This window comes from Syngnathus floridae, chromosome 7 (genome assembly GCF_059516105.1).
Source record: "Syngnathus floridae isolate MCC-2025c chromosome 7, RoL_Sflo_1.0, whole genome shotgun sequence".
Taxonomy (NCBI): Eukaryota; Metazoa; Chordata; class Actinopteri; order Syngnathiformes; family Syngnathidae; genus Syngnathus; species Syngnathus floridae.
In genome coordinates, this window is record NC_142419.1 from 10,332,646 (window position 1) to 10,355,553 (window position 22,908).

At 41.6% G+C, this 22,908-nt stretch overlaps 1 protein-coding gene across 2 annotated transcripts in view; it reads left to right on the forward strand.

Moving 5' to 3' along the window:
• Positions 1-22,908, forward strand: part of pitpnm3 (PITPNM family member 3) — a 48,384-nt gene that overhangs the window by 17,305 nt on the left and 8,171 nt on the right. The window contains exons 4-13 of one of the 2 annotated variants that reach the window (XM_088381449.1): positions 194-301; positions 5,834-5,904; positions 6,043-6,266; positions 11,954-12,143; positions 13,175-13,309; positions 13,503-13,690; positions 16,278-16,441; positions 16,639-16,809; positions 20,271-20,438; positions 20,519-20,667. In XM_088381449.1, coding sequence (XP_088237575.1) covers positions 194-301; positions 5,834-5,904; positions 6,043-6,266; positions 11,954-12,143; positions 13,175-13,309; positions 13,503-13,690; positions 16,278-16,441; positions 16,639-16,809; positions 20,271-20,438; positions 20,519-20,667 — 1,568 coding nt within the window. The remainder of the gene's footprint in view (positions 1-193; positions 302-5,833; positions 5,905-6,042; positions 6,267-11,953; positions 12,144-13,174; positions 13,310-13,502; positions 13,691-16,277; positions 16,442-16,638; positions 16,810-20,270; positions 20,439-20,518; positions 20,668-22,908) is intronic. The other variant, XM_088381450.1, reaches the window with a different exon arrangement.

Here is a 22,908-nt window from a genome sequence, read left to right on the forward strand (position 1 = left end):
AAAGTTTTTTATGCTTGCCGGCATATTTATTGATTTTATGTTTGTTTAATGGATGTGTTTGTGTTTGCGTGTGTGTGTGTCTGTGTGTGTGTGTGTGTGTGTGTGTGTGTGTGTGTGTGTGTGTGTGTGTGTGTGTGTGTGTGTGTGTGTCTGGTTGTCCATGTATGTGTGTGGTTGTGCGTGTGCGCCCCAGCAGATGTGATGGAGGGCAAAAGTGCCATGCTGTTGGGCATGAGTCAGTGGAACTCCAACGACCTGGTGGAGCAGATTGAGACATTGGGACACATGGACCCGTCTCATGGTAATCATACACAAGATACACGGTGGACTATGTCTTGCAAAACCTGAACACCAACAGTCCTCTATCTCGCTTAGTCCTTTTTGGGAAGTGAAGACACTGTACAGGGCGAACACAGAATGCAGTCTAGAAGGTCTTCTGACCGATAGTCATTTAAACTAAACATTGTGCGGCCTCCATTGTTTGCTGCTACTTGTAACAGAGTGTATGAGACAATTGTGGGCACTGAACCGCATGCTGCTTCACCACGTCAGCCTATACCCGATTACATTGCTGCTTGGTCTTTCTTCATTCCCTGCATCTGTTTGGTACAATCCCTTCTCTTTCTGGCATGGAATTAACTGAAAGACAACTCTCGGTGTTTACTAGTAAAGAATTGTGTTATTAGTGGCTTGATGTGATGGCTCGATGTAAACTGTAAACAGAAGAATCAGAAGATATTATACAGTGCATGGCATTCTGTGCATCGGTTTTGAAAAAAAAACTAGAAAGACAACACAATATTGGTGTTATTCACACTTAATCTCAGCTATATTGCCAAGAGGAATGTATGACTTTTAGATAATAATGTTTCCCACCCTTAATGTGTTTGAATTGATTTAGCATCCCCCCCCCCCCCCCTGCAATTCATTGTTTGCAGCTGAAAATGCCAAAATGGCCTGACCTCACCGTTTCATTTGAATACCACAAGCAATATTCCAAATGTCACTGGCCTCATATTAACATGCAGCCTAGTGGTGGAGGAAAAAAAATAAAAATAAAACACAAAATGAGAACAGGGAGATTACAGTCTGATGCTGCGACTTGATTCTTTTGTGCTTTGGAATAAAAGGAGCTTGAGCATAAGCAGAATATAAGAGGGGTGCGGGAGGTTGGTTGGAGGAGGCACAAATGATGACATGCAAAATATGCAATCTGTTTGAACCTTAGAGCGCTTTCTCTCTTGCTCTCGCCGTCTGTTGGCTTCAATCGCTGCTGCTAGTGGAATAATAGCTTGGAGCTATCTGAAAATGATCAAAACTGCAGCGGTATACTGTACAAGGTCTATTTGACGAACACGCCAGCTCTTGCCACATTGAAACTAAACATGGAATGGCCTCATGATCACATACATACAATTGTTTACTGGGCACTGATTGTTTCCTGAATTATCTTTTGTGTAGATTCCTTGCAATAAAGATGAATGCACTTCTCTATGCAATTTGATGTAAGGTATTAATCCCTAACAAAGCGTTCTATTGAAGAATCCTAATAGAATCCATTCAGGCAAATGTTAACCATCCTGAGTGAGGCATGCAATGTGCTGCTGACACAATGGGAAACTTTCATTTGTCCTCATAAATCAGCTCAGGTTTTTATGGAGATTTATGCACAGTGTTTTTCAATAGAATACTTGAACTTGCTCTGCAGCCACAGAGGGATTTTATCAATTGCTGTGAGGAAATGCTTTGCTATTAATAATAATAATCATATTCGTATTTAAGCCTTCAAGTGTCGCTTCCAGTAACACGGCGTGGTAAATGTAAATACACAGTGCAGCTTCAATTAGTCAATTCTTCTCAATGAAATTCAGCTCAGTGAGCATTGAAGGAAATAACACCATCCTGTGTGTGTGTTTTTAAGTAAGCTTCCAAACTTGGGCTAGTGTTTCAATTTAAGTTTGGTTTCAAGGTCAAGGGCTTCAAATTATTGTTTCGAGCCGGTGTACGATTTTAAATTATTGTTTCAAGATAGAGTCTCAAATTAAGGTTTAATGCATAGGCTGAGATCTTAAATAAGGGTTTTGAAACCAGGGTTAGAGTTTAGTGTTTCAAAGTTGCCTTTGAAGCCAAGGTTAAGGTTTCAAATTAGGGTTTCAATGCAGGCTTTAGACTCATTTAGAAAGAAAATGTAATTACTGACCTGCTTTTAATCGCTCGATTTAATCGCAACCAATTGCATTGAAATTTTGCCGACAGCTAGTAACGTTAATTATGTCTTATTTTTTATGACGGTAACAGCTTGACCCTGGAGTCTTTTCATTATTTCCATTGTGAAAACGTCTTCAAAATACAGGCAAAAAAAAATTAAGCTGTAAAGGTTCTGCAAAATCTCCAAATAAAAGCTAAGCGAAAGCTTTCAATGAGTGAACTTCAGTGGCAAACGTACCGCAGAGATCAAACAAATGTCTCCTGTGGAGATCCTCCACAAAGTGCCTCTTACACACACTCTCTCTGTCTCTCTCTCTCACACACACACACACGCACACACACTCTCACACATAGCAACAGGGGGCCACTCACCAAAGCATCAAGGACCTGTGAAGTGCCCGCTTGTCACACAAGTACTGGACTCTTTTGAGCACTGAGCGTGACCGAATGTGCAATGAACTTTTTTTTTTGGGGGACTATTTTAAGTCGTTGTTTAGTTCTCTTGTGCACTGTGGACCAATCGCATCAAAGTCATTGCATAACATGTCCATTCCCTGCATGACTGTAGAATTTGTTTTGTATCACAAATGACTTGCAAGGATTTTTTTATTTTTATTTTTACTCTCTGTGGCTTATTTCTTGTCTGCAAGGTGCCGGATATCATGAATAACTGTCAAGAGGAGTGATCACATTAATAGCTCCCAGCTGTCCATATTTGAGTCCCATCATCATTTGTGCGCGCGTAATAAGCGCTGACATTAGCTCGGGTCACATCGGAGTGCGGTGCAGGTCGGCCTCGTGGCTTTAAGGGGAAATCTACCCGCAATTAACGCCTGAAAAGTGCAACGGGCTCGTCTCAGTCAGCGCCGCCTATTAAATCTCCATCTATTTGTCGCTTCCTCTGAAGCCTTTATGGCTTCCTTACCTCTCCAATTATTCCTTCAGCTCCATTTTTTCCAATTGTCCCCAGCCTGTGTGCTCCCATTTATTCCGCCACTCTGCTCTTTTCGTAGGTCGCCACTATCGCCATTATGTCCCTCTCTCTGAGGTCGGTTTGCACATATTTGTTACTCTGCTCATCGAAACACTTGGTGGAATACCTCAGTAAAACACGATAATCTGATCAAAGTAGAGGTGGTGGTTTTTAGGTTAGGGTTTCGAATTAGGCTATTACACGAGGTAGGGTTTGTGAGAATCTTGTGTGATTCGTTTGACATAAATTAAGGTTTGAAGCCGTCATTGGTGGTTCAAAATGGATTCCAAATTTTGGCTTTACATGATGATGATAAATCCGGGTTATGGTTTTAAGTTAGGGTTTCAAATGAGGTTCAAGATATTATGGTTTAAAACTTAACCTTCAAAATGGCTTTCAAGGTTAGAGCTTCAATTTAAGCTTTCAAACCTGGTTTAGGGTTTCAATTTATGGTTACATATTAGGGATTCAAGCCAAATCTGAGGGTTTCAAAAGTTTGAATTATTTTGAATTACAAGCAGGACTTCTCATTACGGTGTCAAGCCAAAGTTAATGATGGAAATTTAGGAATTAAAATGTCATGCCCACGTCAAAGTCTTAGGTTAGGGTTAGAAGCAAGGGTTAAATACTGCATCACATTTTGGTTTTATTTTCCTGGTGGCACTGAAAAAAAAGTCTACATGCATTATTCCATTTTGCAACTGCGGAGGAAGTTGCAGCAGGAAATCTTTGAGATAAAGACGAGTACTCCCTCACTGGCTCGCCGGCTTTCCTCACGTCTCCCGTCCTCCTGCGGCGTTCGGCTCAAACATCTGCTCGCCTACACAAGATAAATGTGACACCGTGGTGGCACGAGAGACCAGAGGGGGAACAACTAAGTGAACGGGAAAAGTGCACGCTAGAAATATCACGTTCCAGGAGGCTGTTGTGAATGTGTTATTCATGCCATTTGTGCCAAGAGGGCTCCAAGTTGGAAAGGGGGGGATCAATATTTTCTCATTTCTAAAGTCCTTTCATCTCAAGTCCCGGAAGTCCTTCTTATTTGTTGACTGACTAAAAAAAAGGAGAATAATTTGAAAGGAGACCTCTCTAATACTCTTGAGCTTTTGTCGGGTAGTGCTCAGTTGCAATCTCACGTTGTCTAATGCGGCAAGACACGCACAAAAAAAAATATTTTCTTCACTGACTAATGTTAACGAATCAGATAACCAGATTCAAATGAGCTTGACACCAAATCTTACAGTTTCTGCACAAATTGATCATGCTTCCACCTTCTTTCTTCAAACGTATCCGTAACTGTATTGGCCTTGTATGTACTCGGTATTGGATATCAATAGCAACTCTTGCCGTATAGCACGCTGAAATCCATTCGTCATGCTAATATTGACAGATGGCTGCATTATTGTTGCAGTCATTACACTCCAAGCATATGAAGGCCTCTCATCTTGAAATAGTCCTTGTGTGAGACCCGACAATGTTTTGCCTCCCGGGAATGCCGGAACTTTTCGCTTTCCTCCTTCCCACTCGCTCCCTCCAGCCTTTCTTCCTTCCTCTACTTTTTTTACAAGAAAGGAAAAGCTCCTCTCATTGATTTTCTATTCGTTGTGACCAAAAATAGTGTTGCCGTGCAGCGAGCTCCCTTGAGTGCACCAGGCTAGGAATGAAGGACAAAATAAAGCCAAATAAGCATCCAATTAGAGAGGAAACAGATTGAAATGACACATTGAATAGCAGGCTTTCAGTACTTGGCTGGTTTTCTACAGAAAGGGAAAATGCTTATCAACTGACCAAATAGGAGAAGCAACATCCAGTCTGCAGGTGCAATGTAGACAAATCGAGAGGCATTAGTCTAATATCGACCACTTTCAAAAATCGACTTCCATTTGCAGAGGTGGGAGTAACTCATGTGCACGTCATGCTGCAAGTAAATGGCAAGTCTTAGCTTTCAGCTGTCATGCAAATCTCAGGTTAAAAGCGGGAAAATTAAGTTCAAAGTCCAAAGTCAAGTCATACCATCCTGATAAGAAACAACATACATTAATCACAATACATTGGGGCATTTCATTGTTTGGGTACATTTCCAAGGCGAACCTAATATTGGGATTGATCATATTGTGACATCATAAAACCAAAACGACATAAGACGGGCTGCAGTTAATCAACAGTATCAAGTTGTGCAAAGTGTACGGAAACACTGAAGAGTTGGACAAAAGCTTAGAAAGGGTGAAGAAATTCAGTTCAGCTGTAATTGTCCTCTTGAATTTTAGGTTTAGCCTGCCACTTTCACTTTGGTGTTGTTAATTGAGTTTCACTAGCCACGTGTACATGAATGATTCATCTCACCAACTGAGAGATTCTTTTTCTCAAAACACAATGACTGAATCCAAATGTAACAATTTTTGGAGCTCCCTTCATGATATTTGCCTCGATAAAGGTTTGCACACGTGACATAAAAAAATTTACTTTTCTTTTCAAATGCAACAGGCCTGATTTGTCAAGTTTGAATCGAGTCTTTGGTAAGTTTTAGCCAAACAAGTCCTAAAATTGGCTACATAAGTGTGACTTGAGTCGCTGACCTTTCTATTTGTGCCACATGTGGTTGACCCTTGTCTTATTTTCTGTTCTTGTTTTTTTTTTATCACGTACTTGCAGAGGGTCTTTATCGGTTGGGTGATCCACGCTGTGCTCCACAAAGCAGCATTGAAGGACTTGAGGACATAGAGGTATGACGCTTATAGTGTTTGTCCAAAACATTGTACTTGTGATCTTTAACACCCAATTGTTTCACTAGCAAGAGGGAGTACAAAAAGTAACATTACAACGTGTTGATTCACAGAGACATGGGGTGTGGTCTTTTGCAGAATTCCAAATGTCGGACGCACGTGCTGCTTCTGGTGGTACACGGTGGCAACATCCTGGACACGGTGGGCGGCGACCCCAGCGCTAAGGCAGGCGACGTGGCTACCCTGGCGTCCGTGCTCAACAAGGTGACGCGGGCGCACTTCCAGGCCGCCGCTGAGCATGTGATGATCAAATTGGTGCCGTGCCCTGCGGTGTGCGCTGAAGCCTTCTCGCTGGTGTCCAAGTAAGTGTTTAATCTCGTGGTTGGAATTTGTCACTATGCATAAATGCACATTTTTGTCTTCTTTTCATTGTGTCTCTAATCCGCTTCACTTACTGTCTATGAAAGCACTTTTGCAGTTATTTCTGCTTACGTTTGCAATAGTTTGGTCTTGCTCCAATATTTAACATTTTTTACTGGTGCCATCTTTTTAATGATTCATTTCACCTTTGGGCGTTTTTAAGCAGAGGTTGTGAATTAATGTATCCTGGCAGAGGTATCTTTGTAGGTTCAGTGGTAATTGATGTTTGATTTGTATTCATCTTTCATTTGTGGCATTATTTTTTTAATGGATCTGGACGGCTGGTGTCACCTCGGCCTTCATTATGAATTATACAGCCTCGTGTCCAATAAAACAATTCTTTTGCAGTGCAGAGTGCCTTTGTTGAGGAGAAATACGATAGAGAAATCATATCAGGAGGAATAAAGCCCGTTATGACTCGGTGTTATCTTTCTTAAAGAGCTAAAGGTGTCGTTTCACATTTGGACCACATTGTTTGGTTTTTAACGCTCAGTGTTTTTTGGTTGAATGGTCACAGACAAAATGTGTTTGGCGGTGCAGAAGGAACACAGCAGTCCTTTGGGCACCGTACCGCTGCATAGGCTTGACATACACGTTACAGCCTTCAGTTATTTGCGCATCAAATATTTAAAAAGCGTTCCTGCCGGAATCAAGAGGGAATTCATTATTTTCTCATGACTCGCAAGAATGCGTTGCATGCAGCCATTTATTATCATTGCCATCTGTTTGTTTCAAGCATGGGTTAGGGTTTCAAGTTTGGGTTTCAAATTTATGTTTTAAACCAAGGTTAAGGTTACAAAGTAGTGTTTTAGGTCTGTAATAGGGTTCCAAGCAATGCTTTAGTTAAATGCTTTAACCTAGCAACACAACCGAGATTTTGAAGGTTGGATTAGGGTCTTAAATTAAGGCTTTTACCAAGGATGGGGTTGTAAATATGGGTTCACGTTTGAAATGAGTGTTTCAAGCTTTGGTTTGCTTTTCAATATAGGAAACAAATAAGATACAGTTTTAAATTGTGACATTTTGTGGAGCCTAATTTACGTCTGATGGAGCCCTGCAAATCTGGGGACCTCAGTTTAAAAGAGAACCAGTGTTTTCGGCCATCATGACATCATTCTCAACAGTTATAACTTCCATTGCAGACGTCATTATAGTTTTGGCATTGTCTTGTGTTGCTCAGGTGGGCGTGCAGAGCCTCATTTGACTCACACGACATAAACAAAAACATAGGAGGAACAGGTGGAAAGTCTTCACTGGCTAATTTCCATTTGCAGCCAACAGCTTGGCTGACAAAAATAAAAAAAACATGGCGGAGATGGCACAAGGAAAAAGTTTCACACAACATGGTTGGAAATGGTGCACTGTCGGGCATCCCCGTGGAGACTCTCTTTAGCTTGTTCTGTTGTGTAGACAGCCTGTCGCACCCCCGAGAGGTCCGCCGTTATTATCTTAGCCACAGGAGTTGCTGAAGGTAACCTGTCAAAACAACACAAACTGCGATCTATAAACAAACATTTGTACTAGGGGTGGCTACTTCAAATATTATTTCTCTTCAGATTAGGTTTTCAAAACAAGTTTAGGATTGTAAATTTGAGTTTAGGACTGGATTATTTAGACAATTTTTAAATTTTAATGTCATGGTTGGGGTTTCCAGTTTGAGTTTCAAGATAGATTTTTAAATTATGGTTTAAATGGGGCTAACAAAAGTTAGGTTTTCAAATTAGGGTTAGTGTTTCAATCCAGGAGTAGGATTTCAAGTCAAGTCAAGTCAAGTCAATTTTGTGAGGGTTTTAAACAAAAGTTGGGTTGTCAGATTAGTGTTAGGGCTTTAATCCAAGTTTAGGGTTTCTAAATTAGGATTTCAACACGGAATTGGGTTTTTATATCAGGTCTTCAAATCTCGATTTAAAACTTACATTGGGGTTTTAAATTAGGGTGTCAAGCCATCAGTGAGGTTTCAGATCAAGGTTTGTGTTTCAAGTGAGTATTTGGATTTGGAAACAAGGTTAAAACAGGTTTAGGATTTTAAGGCAGATCTGGGGTTTCAAATGAGGGATTTCAACGACGATGAGGTTTCAAATTGGGGTTTAAAAGACATGGTTAGGATTTCAAATTCTCAAGCCAACATGCCTGACGCTGCTGTCTGAGCCAGAGCAGCATTGGGAAAACGGCTGCACAGTTGAGAATGCTGCTTGGCCAATTAACGGCAAAAGGTTTCCGAATTGATTTCCTTTCACGCCCACCAGCCTTTGGTGCCTGCCCGACGCCTCTGTACCACCTTGACGGAAAAGGAACAGTTGGACTATTAAAAAGCTGATATGAGCGGAAGGATGGAGAGAAGCCTTGGAGGATGGATTAAAAGAGAAGAGATGAAGGTCTACCTTGGACTCTCATTATTCTGGCAGGTGGCGAGTAACTACTGCGCCTATTTACGGTCTCACGCTGTTAATGAAGAGACGCTGAGGAGCACATTAGCTTGTATTTCTACATCCAGAGTGCAATTAAGCCAGACGCTGACACATTTTTTTTTCCGTATGTGAGAGGTTTTTATCTTTTAACAGCATTGAGGGAGTCAAGGTTGATTGGTAGTCTTATCTTCTGCTGTTAATGGAGCTCCATCGTCAGAACCCCTTCGTCAGGCCTGCAAGCACATCTCCAAAGGCCCTCATGTCTATAAAGAGAATTAAGAGAAATTAATCGAAAATGAGGGGAACAAAGTCACTTACATATGTACTTCTTGTGTGACTGCCTTAGCCACCAGAGAGCAGTATAAAACATGATAAAGACGCATATGCGGATATAAGATGCAGTTCTCAAGTCGATTTTTGCAGAGGATAAAGAATATGTGCTTGTGCGTATTATCATATCCTCCAACTGCTTCAAATAATTCAAATATTTATTGCTTAAAGGGTTATAAGTTACTACCGCAACATCAATGCAGGGAGTGAAACAGCTTGAAGTAAGAACTGTATATCATTAGCCTCTTGAAATCATGTCGTAAGTCAAATTTTGCCAAAAATTATTTTTTCCTTAAACATTTACTCAGAATGCTGGCTTCCGATAAAATCAGCTACATCCTTTGTTAAATGAATAATTCTTTACCCCTGAAATAAAATTAATCAAAAATATAATCCAATCAGAATTTGGTTCATATTGGCCATTATTTTAAGAGGGTGACAATATTGATTTGTTGTTTATCTGCGGCTTGTTGCAAAGTCAGCCTATATTAATTTATTAGCTTATATTAGTAAACCCATAACTAAAATTTTGCAGGCTACTAAAAAAATCTTGAAAAATTTGTGAATCAATGTACCGTCGTATTGTGACATATTTTACAAAAAAAACATGACCTAGATTCTTAATGAAAATAAATAGAGTTTTGCCTCCTACTAACACAAAAAGCTTTTACAGCACTTCCTCCTAAGCGTTCCAGTGTTGCACTTGTTCACATTCATGATATTTTCCAATTCTCATGTCCACTATTATCTAACAAGTGTGTTGGGCTCTAAAAGCAAAAAAAAAAAAAGAAAAAAAAACACAATCTCTCTAAAAGGAAGCCTCTGAGAGCGCCAGTCAAGCGGCATCTCTAGAGGTTTAAATGCATCCTGCATCCTAGACAGTCACACATCACACAGTCCATGCATCGTGACGAATCCCGGGATGCTTCACGGCTGTGTGTCCTTCTTGATAACTTCTCCACTGGGACCCCAGCCAGGGTTATAAAAAAAAAACTAATACATTTGCTCAGCGAGTGTTAACAAGTGTAAGTGACAGGAGACGGAGAGCAACTGACAACTGATCTTTTCATCCGCTTTCATTAGTCCGCGTGCCTTTAATTATTTTTGCAAGTGTCTGCGTGTTATGAAAAATGTGCTGTCAGTGCTTTTGTAGCTAAATGAATTCATGCAATACATCAAAAAGAACACAGAACTTCTAGTGATATCATCAAGTCGATTGAAATGACTTTCATTTGATTTGAAAAGATAATGTAGAACTGCGTTTTGCAAACGCAGGTGTGCTGTTAGAAATTATTTTATTATTTCAATTCTTAATTGAATTGAAATGCAGCTACTGTATGTTTTGAATAATGTCATTTGCTTTTTCAATTTATCGGAGGGGTGGAGGCTGTCACTTTTTAGAGGAGGGTGGGGGGAATTCTCATTCTTTTTTTAAAGCCCTATTGCCCATGGGGGTTGGACTAGTTTCATAGCTAACCAAGTGCTGTCTTTCCAAAATGATGACCGGCTTTAGCTCTTCAATGTGCCCAAATCTAATCTTCATCCCGAACTGCGGGGGCCACAATAGTAATTAACTCAACCTTACGTAAAGGTAACCCATACTGCTCAAAGTCGAGTGGGTTACAGTGCGGCATTTTTTAATGTGTAATGTAAAGGCATTTCATGAGCGTGTGGGGTTTAGATGTTATGGTTTGGTTTAGCTATATACACAGAGTGGCAATTGTTTCCTTTTTGTGGAAACTGCTGAAGGATATTGCACATCTCTATTAATTTTCTGGTATAATGTTACATAAAGCAAAATGTTAGGATGACGCTTTGAAAATGTGACCCTTTCTTGTTTGATGCCCCCGAAGGATTCAAATTATAGCCACTACCTCGTTCTCCAAACATTTTTCTCATCTTTTGTGTTCACAGATTATTTTCGCACATGATCTGCGGTGTATGAAGTTTAACAAGATCTGCCAATTAGAATCATTATGACTGCAAGAGTGAGAGACTGTGTGGTTAATGTTTATTGAGTTGTTAACCGAGTGAATTCATGTAGTTATGTTTGTTTTATTGATGCGTCTGTCGCCGCAAGTAGAAAGGCAAACAATTTATTGCAAATTACTTATTCTGCAGAGCCCAAGTTTGACAAGCATCACTATCAATGCTTGGACATGCACTCACAGAGCAGGCACCCCTCCGCCACTGACGCGTTGCAGCCTTGGCCGAGCTTTGCTGCCACTTCCTGTAATCCTGGCGACTGATGGATGGCGTTGACAGTCAGTCGGTGCTCGGAGAGCGTGTCGGGCGATGCCATCTTTCCCCCCGCGCTATCACACCCGTGCACACACATCCATTAAAGTCAACTTGGCTGACACACACATGCAGGCGCTCACTCGCGCAAAGAGATTTTATTCCTTGTGACACAACGAAGATTTTTCTTCTTATCTGTGCCCTGAAAAAAATCCATGTCGTACCAAAATATTCACTCATCCGTCCATTTGCATTTGCTCATTCAAGGTCAGGTCACGAGGGCAGCAGCCTTAGCCTTTCCCCAAGCACTTCATCCACATGTTGCCTTGGGATATTGATATGTTAGGAGGCCAACTGAGCCCTCCAGTGTGTTCTGGGCCTCCTCTTGCTGGGTCATACCCTCAAAACCTCATCACGGAGGTGTCCAGGGGGCAACTTAACTAGATGCCGAAGCCACCTCATCTATCGCCTCCTAATGTCGAGGAGTGGCAGCTCTATTCTGACAAAATTAAGAAGTTAAAACAAATAAAACATAAATTTAAAAAAAGGGTAATAAATCAAAATATACATTTTTGAGAATCAATTTTTTCTTTATGCGCTCTAACGATTTACGGTCCTGTTGATGATTTGTGCATCCCTTCTTGCTCTTCCAGTCTCAACCCGTACAGCTACGACGAGAGCTGCGTGTCGAGCAGCGTGGACCACCTGCCGCTGGCCGCCCTGCCGCTGCTTGCCATCGTCTCGCCGCGCTACCAGGACGCCGTCGCCACCGTCATCGCCCGCGCCAACCAGGTCTACCGCAGTTTCTTAGAGTCTGATGATGGCCAGGGCTTCACAGGACAGGTGCGTGGATTTGCTTCGGGTTTATGCTTTCCTTATTCAGCCAAATATCGCAGGTAACCATCTCATGTCATGTTGTTATCAAAGTTTTGAAAAGGGAGCTTAATTTTTTTTTAAGGATCATCCTAAGTTTGTTTCACAGTAGATATTTAAAAAAAAAAAAAAAATCTCGCAGGGGGTCGATAAAATCTTGATTAGCCAATCAACCAAAGGACAGAATCAAGAGCTGCAGGTTAAAAGTCGCTAAGGTGATTACAAGAAAGGTATAATTACGATCTCACCAGTGGCTATTACTCTTGATTAGTTCGACTCTTGTGGCGACACAGTGGTCTCAGTGACTCTGTGGTACATATTAGATTTGATCTTTCTTTTGTTTTTACACAGTACGGCAAAGAGTTTTACTGAAGAGGATCGATAATTACATTTGCCTTTGCTGATTGTTATAATTGTTCACCACATTTCACTACAAAGGGAACTTAATTTATTTAAAGGTCCCATATTATTAAAATCGAAATGTTTTCATTTTTATGCATAATGTAGGTTAAAATAAATCTGTGACATTAACTTTGACAGATAAGCAGTTCGGCATTTGCATGCAATAGCCTTTGAAAGGCAAAGGCCTGCAAAACAAGTAGAATTGAATTCCGTTGGGTACTTTGGTGACTCATTCAAGTATCTGCCCACTCATCTCAGAAAAAATGGCTGACAGCAATGAGGCAACTGCATCATAGTGCAAAACTAAATCGTGCTGTATTGGCCACATTTTGTGGAGGATGTCTTCATCACAGTAAGCTTTGGCACATGCAACAAATACATTTCGATATGTCAAGAGACTTTTTTAACCTTTAAAATTTGCATTGTAAGATCTTTATCATCAATTATGGATGGTGGCCATTTTTATGAAGCAATGAAAGAAATCGCTTGAGACTTTACTGCTTCCTAGAAATATTTACACCCCTGGAGAATGTTAAAATGTGTCCTTTAAAAATGTGACGGAGCCCTCCTTAAAGCATGTGGATGCGTGTTGTATGCAGGTGTGCCTAATGGGCGACTGCGTGGGTGGCGTGTTGTGTTTTGATGCCCTGTGCTTCAGCAACCAACAAAGACCTGGCAGCCCAAACAACAACACCACCAGTGGCAGCAGGAACAACAGCACTGAAAGCCTCAAGGTGATTGTTAAGCCTACTCAGATAGCCACAACGCTAACTGTAGGAATGCTATCATATGGCAAGAAACCAAATCAAATAAAAAAAGCGGTGAAGCAGATTACTAAGGATTTAAGATCTTGCCCTGGTACTTTTACAAACTATAATTAATAAAATGGTAAGATGCTAGAATTCTATCTGATAGTTCTCCTTTCAGGAAAACCCAGGCCTACTTGGAGAGTCTAGTCCTAGTCTAAGCTCCAGCAAAAGGCTTAGTAAGAGCAACATCGACATCTCTGCACCCAATGAAGGCCGTTGCCAGGGTCCGCCGTCCCTCTGCCGCAAGCAGAGCGACTCGTACGACGGCGACACGTCATCCACCGGCCAGCACGTCTTCTTTTCCAGGTGATATTGCATTATTGGATTCTCACTGGCATCCATGTGGCTAAAGTTAGTGTCATTTACTTATCATAACCCTGCACCCATCCCTTACTGAAGGTGACTAAGCCTAACTTCACCCTGACGTCTCCTGATAAAAAAAAAAAAAACACACACATTGCCATTTTCAAGCAACCTCCCCTATTCATTATTTTCCCTTTTTTCTAGCCTCAAGGGATTAGCTAACTTCAAGATGGCAGTGAAAGCTGTGAAAGTATGTTAGACTCCAGGGGGATTCCTTAGACGGGAAAAACCTGTGGATTTTATTTGTAATATTATCTAACACACCCGGTACCTGCCGTCCAGTATTGCCAGCATTTGCTCTCACTCTCAATCTGTCTGTGTGTGATATGTGTGTTTGGTATTCACATTCCAACCTCATCCTAGTCTATCTGGACCGTCTGGCTCCAGCTTCTCCTCAATGTTTGCATTCTGACTGGCCGTATTCCACCTCTACGTCACTCACCCGTCTGCTTGCGCTATAAATAGTCACTTTGTGTCGTACACCCTCGATCATGTAATATATATGCAGATGGCACCCCATTAATTCACACGGAATGTCACAGCGAGCGCTCACCTTTGGCTTGTGATTTCGTATAGAAGAGGTTAACCTCTGTCCTCGTTTCCTCGGTGGACACGACCGGTCACTCATTACCCGCTCATATTAGATGTTTTCCAACAGCCTTCTTCAATCATATTTTAAAGGCAATGTATTCTGGAAAAGTGACTTCCAGGAAGCACTCTCATGTCAAGGTAGAGCTGCAGTGTTGTTAATGCCCAATAAAATATTGCTTAGCATTATAACAAAATAACTGACCTTTTTTTCCCGACGACTGCATTAAAAAAATGAACCTCTCAGTGACATCCCTCATCAAACGCTACAAAACAGTGCGAACAGTGTGTGTTTATAACACAGAGTTTTGAATTAGGCAATGCCACGATAACTGTAATAAAAGCTTGTCTGATGGGCATATCAAGCACCAAATTGGGCCACTCGGAAGTCTCCCGACATCCAACAAGAAAGTACTTTACATGGGCGACTTCACATCTAATTAGCTCGCATAGATTGTATGCACATTGCTCACGAGCCATAAAGCTCATTTTAGACATCCAAGACTTTTAGCTTCATTTAACTTGCACACTGTCATTGTGTTTTTACAATTTATTCCATTATGACTTGAATGCAAAAGAGCTTATTTGGAAGTTGAGTCAACTTTAATCTAGCATACTGTCGCCATTTGTTAGCTACAGACACAGTGGTGAAGGATAAAAAAATGGTAGTCAGGATGTCTTACGTCTTACTTTGTGAACCAGAAATTGACCTGCCCGAACAAACAAGGACATTTTCAATCGTATTTTTCCCCTTGTTTTTAAATCAATTTCTCCTAACCATAGGGTATTAAATGCCCTTCTGTTAGATGACAGAAGGTACCATAAAGCCGTGTATCGACTTGTTTTCATCCATACAGCTGAAGAACTCATAGCGTTCTGTGAGTATATCAACCTACTGTATAAAGGAGCCCAGATGTCATTTGAAGTCATTTTGTTCAGATGAAATTGATTTCAGGATATATTTGCTTCGTGGTATGCCTTGCCTTAATAAAGGTTGGGAAACACTGCATGAGACATTCACACTGTGGTGCCAGGTGCTTTTGTATCCGCATCAAGAAAATGAAAGTGAACCAAATCCTGGTGCTGTATTGATTTGAAGATGTTTGCAGAAAGTTGGCTAATCCCTTCTTCTTGTACAAGAGTCAATATGGAAACATTGTCTTGCTAGAAATTCTGTCTGTCAGCACAGGGTCGTCACAGAGAATCAACTCACAGGCCCTCAGGCTGGTTGTGTCGTGCGTTAGGCATAGTGCGTATAGGTGTGTGTGCGCGTGTGTATGCGTGTGTGTGTGTGTGGCTGAGTCATAAAGGCGAGACGCTGACGACTGCCACAGAATGCTAAACCAAGACACTGGCTTGAAAAGTGAGCCCCAGATGTGCATCTTAATGTGACTCCACTGTGATCATTAGTCACATTTGGACATAATGATGCAATTTACAATACAAGCAAACTCGTTTACATTCATTCTTTAGAGACCAAATTAGGATTATGGTATGGAATGAGATCTTCAAACCAGATTCCGAGCCAAATTGTGGTTTTATGACTGTGTGAAGATGAATGAGATGAAGATTTAAGCCCAATTATTTTCCATTTCCAATTTTGCGGTCCACCTGCAATACTGCCACGGAACACTAAATAGCTGCGGACCACCAGTTGACATTCTCTGATATAGAATTACTTGCTACCTTGGGTTAGGATTCTATCAATTTCAAACCCGTGTTACGGTATCAAATTGTGTTTTTAGGACATGTTGAGGGTATCATATTAAGGTATGAAGCATGGGTTAGGGTTTTAAAGTAGATTTAGCAACTTGGTTAAGTTTACAAACAATGACTATGGTTCCCACGGTGTCAAAATAAGCAGGTTTAGGCTCCATCTTGGCCACGTGTCTTTGAAGTCGGATCTCATGATCTTCCTTCCGTGTTGTTTCTTTGTGTCCAGTCTGGTAAAGGAGAACGCAGAGGTTCGCACCAGCAGTAGCAGCAGCCCCAGTCTGCTGATCAACCCCGGACGCTTTGACTTTGATGTGTCAGACTGCTTCCTGCTGGGTTGTCCGCTGGGTCTTGTGCTGGCCATGCGTCGCACCGTGCTGCCCACCGTTCGGGGTGAGGCCGTGCAACATGCTATGTACATGCATCAGTCGGTTAACCGTTACTTTCAAAAAGGAAAACATTTTGTTTATTGCGTTTGCAAACTGGGTCGTGTTCAATTATTGAAGTTGTTTGAAAAAACTAACAAAGCATGAGATGGGGTCAAGTCTCTTGCTCACGGCTGTTTTAACAAGCGTGTCACTGTCTGTCAGTGCATCAGCTCCATCCGGCCTGCTCTCAGATCTTCAACCTGTTCTTCCCATCGGACCCTTCAGCCTCCAGGCTGGAGCCTCTTCTGCAGCCTCTTTTTCACAAGCTGCCACCCTTCGCCGTGCCACGCTACCAGCGCCACCCTCTAGGCGACGGACGCTCCTTGGTCATAGGTGAGAGACAGGACCATCCATATGTTGCTTTTTTTTTTTTTTTTTAAACTGTGGATTATTGATTGTTCTGCGACCCCCATGGGGACAATGGATGGATGGATTGATTGTTGTTGTGTTTGCTACTATTGTGCACAGTGGTATTATTAATTAATAATTTTAGGACGCATATATTGCGTGAACTTTGGTGGGTATCAAGAATTGTGCAAGGGTTATAGCACACTTTGCTTGACCAAGGATACCGTGGCTCTTTTTTTTATGTTGTTAGTTATTTCTAAGTATTTTTTTTTTTTTTTTAATCTATTCTGGTGCATTGTGATTTAAGTGCGGTTATTTGTGAAGTGCCCTTTTTTTTGCACAGTGGTGTTTATGCAGTCACATTATTCATAGGAACATTGTGTGTGCATGTGATTTTATGGGCCATGGACCTTTTTTGACAATGTGGATTATTGCAATTGACTTTATCCTATCGTGAAAGGTTGGCATTCCTCATCAATAACTGGTGAAAGAGCATTAATCAACATTAATTATGTTTGCATGACCCAGTGTGCTATGGACTTAGTGTACTAATAGTTCAGTTCATTTCCATTTACGCAAGGTGGCTGGTGTTTATGAATAGCCTGCAAGGAGTAATCAGATTACATTGATGAAGTTTCATGTCCACAATGCTTGTGTGTGCACGTGTGCCTGTGAGTGACCAAGTTTGCTAAGGACTTTTTTTTACTCTGTGGATTTCTTTTCAATGAGGCATTTAGCCAGGCCACTGTCAACCTCTTTAAAGTGCACCAGGTTTGGGGAAAGAGTAAGTCTCAAGGGGACCCAAGCATGGTTTTAATGGCCAAGTCTGACTACAGTTGCTTATTTGCACCTAGCTTTAACTTGCAAATCCTGACAGACAGAACTCAAGACCCTAAATGAGGGTGGGTTCTCCTCCCCACCTAGATGGTCATAAGGATGAAAACCCCGCAAAGCATCAACAGCTCGTCACTAAAGTTTAATTACAGTTTAATAAGTGATGAGCACATTCAAGTGGAAAATGAATTAGAGGATTAATTTTACAGCACAGCTCAAAGTAGTTTGAAGGTCTTCCACGCCCACAAACTTCAGTGTGTCCTATTCGTCGTCTTCTTCAGCACACTCGCACACACGCCTGCAGCTGCATTTAGAAACATGCAGAGAAAATGATTTATTCAGAAATGTTATGGCACATTGACTTTGTATCCGTGTGGCCATGAGTTAATTTGATGTTCAATAAAACCTGGCAAAAATACATTCGTATTTTCAAATAGAAGAGTCTTTAATTAGTTTACATTATTTCCTACATGAAATATTGCTTTGGATTTATTTTGTGTGATTTGGTTTTTGTTGGATTTTTTGGAACGGATTAATCATGAAGACTGAGGTTCCACTGTAGTATGATAGTTTCAATGCATTTACGTACTTCCCCTCATCCAGTATTTTGCAGCAAGAAATGGTCATGCTTGTAGCCCATCTGATCCCCATGCAATATCAAGAAGGGCCCCAGATTCGTTTTTATTCGTTTAGGTTGAGTTTTATTGATGGCAAAGAGAAAATGTGTGACAATGATGTACAAGCAGAAATGAAGCCAATATCATGATGTAGCAACCGCACATGCCCACCAAAAATGAAAGAAGGCAACTAGAACTTCCACAATATTGCTGTGATTCGAGCTAAGGTAGGCAGGCAACGCTTAACCGATTGAATGTTGCCTGGTTTTAAAGATTTTACGCTGGAGGCGGTTTGACCCTTTTGGACCACCTGTCAAAGCAGATGAATGTGCAATATGCAAATGAGCTGTCGCAACGGCTCGGAGGAGCCAATCACGCGAGGGCGCCAACCTGCTTTGACATTCTCATCCATTCTCACTTGAGCTTTGATGAAGATGGATGAATGTAATAAAGAAATCGAGTGAGAAGCTTCTCTTCTTGATTCCAGTGGTCCGCCAATAAGGATTTTAAAAAAGGAAAGAAGAGCATGGGGATTGCATCATATGATTAATGTTGATCACATATCTAATGAGGCTTTATTGAGCATTGAAAGATTATAAAATATACACATACGTGCGTACATACCATGGAATCACTTTCTAATGGATGCGACAGAGAGCTGAGATTCGTTTATTCTTATTTTAACTATGTATGTTGTGTTTGTATTCATATTTTATTTATTGTTATAGTTTAAATGACTCCTACTTGGATTTTTCTTAAAGTTTAACATTTATTTTATTTATTTGTTTGTTAATCAGATATATTGTATGTTCATTTTTATGTTCATACTTTTCTCCAAAGACCAAAGTAACGATGTAAATGACTCTTGATGTACAATTAATTATATATATGTATATATATATGTATTTGTAGGCTATTATTTATTATTATATTTATTATTATATTTATTTAATTCTTTGAAGGCTGGGGCGCATTCAACTCAGCAAGTGAAAACTCAGCTTCGTTTTTCCTTTTTTCACAACCGGTGCGCCAGCCTCTGCGTCAACCGTCAATAAAAAATGAATCGGCGACCTCATTATCTCCCCCTGTTTTTTTACCCCCATCTCTCGTCTTTTTTGTTTGTGCTTGGGAAGTGAGGTGCCTGACGAAATGTCACTCAGGAAGAAGAGTAACGCTCTTCTCTTGACGGGTGTCCTCATTAGCTAACAGTGGCATGATGCATTCACAGTCACATACAAGAGTAAAGAAAAAAAAAAAACAAATACAACTCAAAGAATCCGAGTGAGGTGGTAATCCGCTTTACGCTCTTCCCATCTTCATTACTGGAACAAATCCACTTTGAATGGGGCCTAGACTGAGAGAATTTATTAATCACACCTGAGACCCGAGATCACATGTATGCTCGAGGTCGCAACAAGGAGCATCTGCTACTTTATTTAGAGAAGCTCCAGCTGCCAACTTGTGTTGTTTCCAGCTTGTTATTGTGCTCCAGCACAGTCGTTAAGTCAGTATTTGTGTGTAAGCCACAGGTGTCTTCCTAGTTTATTCCAAACAAGACCAAGGAGAGCAGTAGGGTTCGGGTTTTGAATTAGGAGTTGAGGCCATAAGGTTAGGGTTTCAAATGATGGCTTCAAGCCTGATTTAAGGTTTCACACAAGGGTTGATGTTAGGCTCCAACGATGTTTTTAGAGGCCAGGGCAAGGTGTTTTGTGAAACTGGGTTAGGGTTTTAATTTAGGCTTACAAGTGAGGGTTAGGGATTCAATCACAGCTTCAAAACAAGAGAGTTTCAAATTATGGCTTTAAGTTAGGGTTTCTACTAAGGGTTAGGTTAGGTTTGATTTTGGAGTGGAGATTATTGCTTTGAATTGGGCTTTGAAGACAGGGTTAGAGTTTCAGATAGCATTATATGATTATATAAAGGTTGAGGTTCCAAAGTGGTGTTTGAAGTAAAGGTCAGTGTGTGACAAATTCCTTTCTTTTGTTTTGTGTGAAGGTGAGAGTATCCAGGGCCATCCCGACGTGTTTCTGGAGGGCGAGCAGACCCCTACAGTCCCTCAGTCGTCCTCCCAGGAAGGAGGTCGGCGGGCCAGCGTGACCAGCATGGAGAGCCAAATGTCCATCGGCTCCGTTGGCCGTCAACTGGGCGATGCCATCGCCGACAGTGAGTAGGATGGTGGATGGTGTTCAATCAATCAGCTTGTTTTCTTGTACGCTCATTCACGTTCACTTTGGTTTTTGAAGTTTCTAGCAGCTGGTGGGGCTCCAAGAGGCTGGACTATTCCCTCTACTGCCCTGATGTGTTGACCGCCTTCCCCACCGTGGCGCTGCCGCACCTGTTCCACGCTTCCTACTGGGAGTCGACCGACGTCGCCGCCTTTGTCCTTCGACAGGTAGGCCATTAACCGTCTGAACGGATTAGCTAAGGATTCAAACTTGTAAACTAAGCAGGGTACACCCTGAACTGTAGAGCAAACAACCAGTCACCCTCACAATCACACCTAAAGGGCAATTTGGAGTGGTCAATTGGCCTACCATGCATGTTTTTGGAGTGTGGGTAGAAAACCCACGCAGGCACAGGGAGAACATGCAAACTCCACACAGGAAGGCCGAAGCTGGAATCGAAACCTGTGAGGCGGACGTGCTAACCAGCGCTGCGCCGTGGTGCCTTGTGTGCCAGCCATTTTCATGAATTTATAAAACTTTCCTCCTGAAATGCAATCATTCTTCTGTGAGGACTTTTCACATCTATCAAGTGTGAAGGCTAATCGACAACATTAACAGCATGAAAGCCGCCAAAAGCTTACAAGTTAAATGCCGCCTATCGATCACAGCCGACGTGCCTGAAATCAATTATGTGCTTTTATTTGCTTTCCTTGGGGCAAGTAACAAACATAATGTGCAAAAAGCTTGCTGCGTTTAGAGGTTTTAACAAAGACGAACAGGTTTAGATAATATACGAGAGAAAGTCCACGCTGATGGCGGCACAGTGGAACACTGGTTAACACGTCTGCCTCACAGTTAGGAGGTTGTGGGTTCGATTCCAACTCAAGCCCTAACTGTGTGGAGTTTGCATGTTCTCCCCGTCCCCGAGTGGGTTTTCTCTGGGCACTCCGGTTTCCTCCCACATCCCAAAAACATGCTTGGTAGGGCAATTGAGCACTCCAAATTGCCCCAAGGTGTGAGTGCGAGTGCGGATGTTTGTTCGTTTCTGTGTGCCCTGCGATTGGCTGGCAACCACTTCAGGGTGTCCCCCGGCTACCGCCCGATGACAGCTGGGATAGACTCCAGCTTGCCCGCGATCCTCGTGGGGACATGCGGTACAGATAATTGATGGATGGTCCGTGCTGATGAAAAATAAGTGCAACAAAGGAACAATCACAAGTAAACAAATACACATGGGCATTACAAAATAGGACGTTTGGAATACAAGGGAACAAAGAGCATGACACAATGGGGAAAACACACTGGATCAAAAAGAGGACGCAAGGGAGCAAACATGGAAACAGACTAAGGAAGGCATATATTGAAAAAAACTAGGGAAGTGCAACACAAGGGAACAAACAAGACATGTCCACTGAGCCACGAACATCTTAACGTCTGCCGAACGTCTGCCGTGCGTCTGCCGAACGTTTCCCGAACGTCAACGCCAACCGCTTGGCGGACATTTGCAACCTTGAACCAACCCATGACAAACGAGAATTCAACATTCACTGCCTTCAAAAACACCTGCAATTATTTGACCCTCAGTGGGATAAGGTCGGTTCTGAGCCTTGAGTTTGGGACTGAGGCCATAGAGGAACTCCAAGGGACAGAGAGGGGTTGACAAAGGGAACAAATAGTGATGCAAGGATAAATTATTGCTTGACAAAAGGGACACCGAAAAAACAGGTACAGATGTGAATAAAGAATGCACTTAAAAAGAAGACGCACAAGAGCAATACATTTCTGTCTTTAAAGACCATTCTCTGATAAGTAGGCAAAAAAAAACCTTTATTGACAGTGACAGAGTCCATACTACGCATGTTTTTGTGCAAATCGAGACCAGAATAAGGAGTCAGACCGCGACACGAAGATTCTATCTACACTATTAGTGCACTAATTCAGCTGAATTCTAATGCGACTCGCATCAAAAGGCTTGACGCACGACTCGAGGATCGTGCAGCAGACAAGCTAATTTGAGGAAATCAAGCAGAATCATGTCTTTTTTTATTTTTTCCCCGCTATCTCTCTTGCCTCAAAGAAAGCATCAAGTTTCAAGCCAATCTTAAAACGCACAGCCTGTGCTTCAAGTGGGGAGCCGCAATTTTCATCAAGTATATTGAAATTATCGCTTTTACTTTCAAATGAAACGTCAAGCTTCAAGGTTTCTTCAACTAAAAAACAGTCAACTTTACAACCACCTGACCTCATTACATTTGTATTCAGTGATTCAATACGGGGTGGATATTTGCCGAAGAGATGGGCGACCTCCATTGAGCTCCAACCCAGGACGTTGGGTCGATTTGTTCCAATTTTGGATTATTTTGCAAAAAATAAAACAAGGTGTGTTTTGAGATGTTTTCCAAAAAAATTGGTTGTTTTGGGTTGGTCTAACTTTGAACCCAGGGGTGCACCTAACATAACCTTCGCAT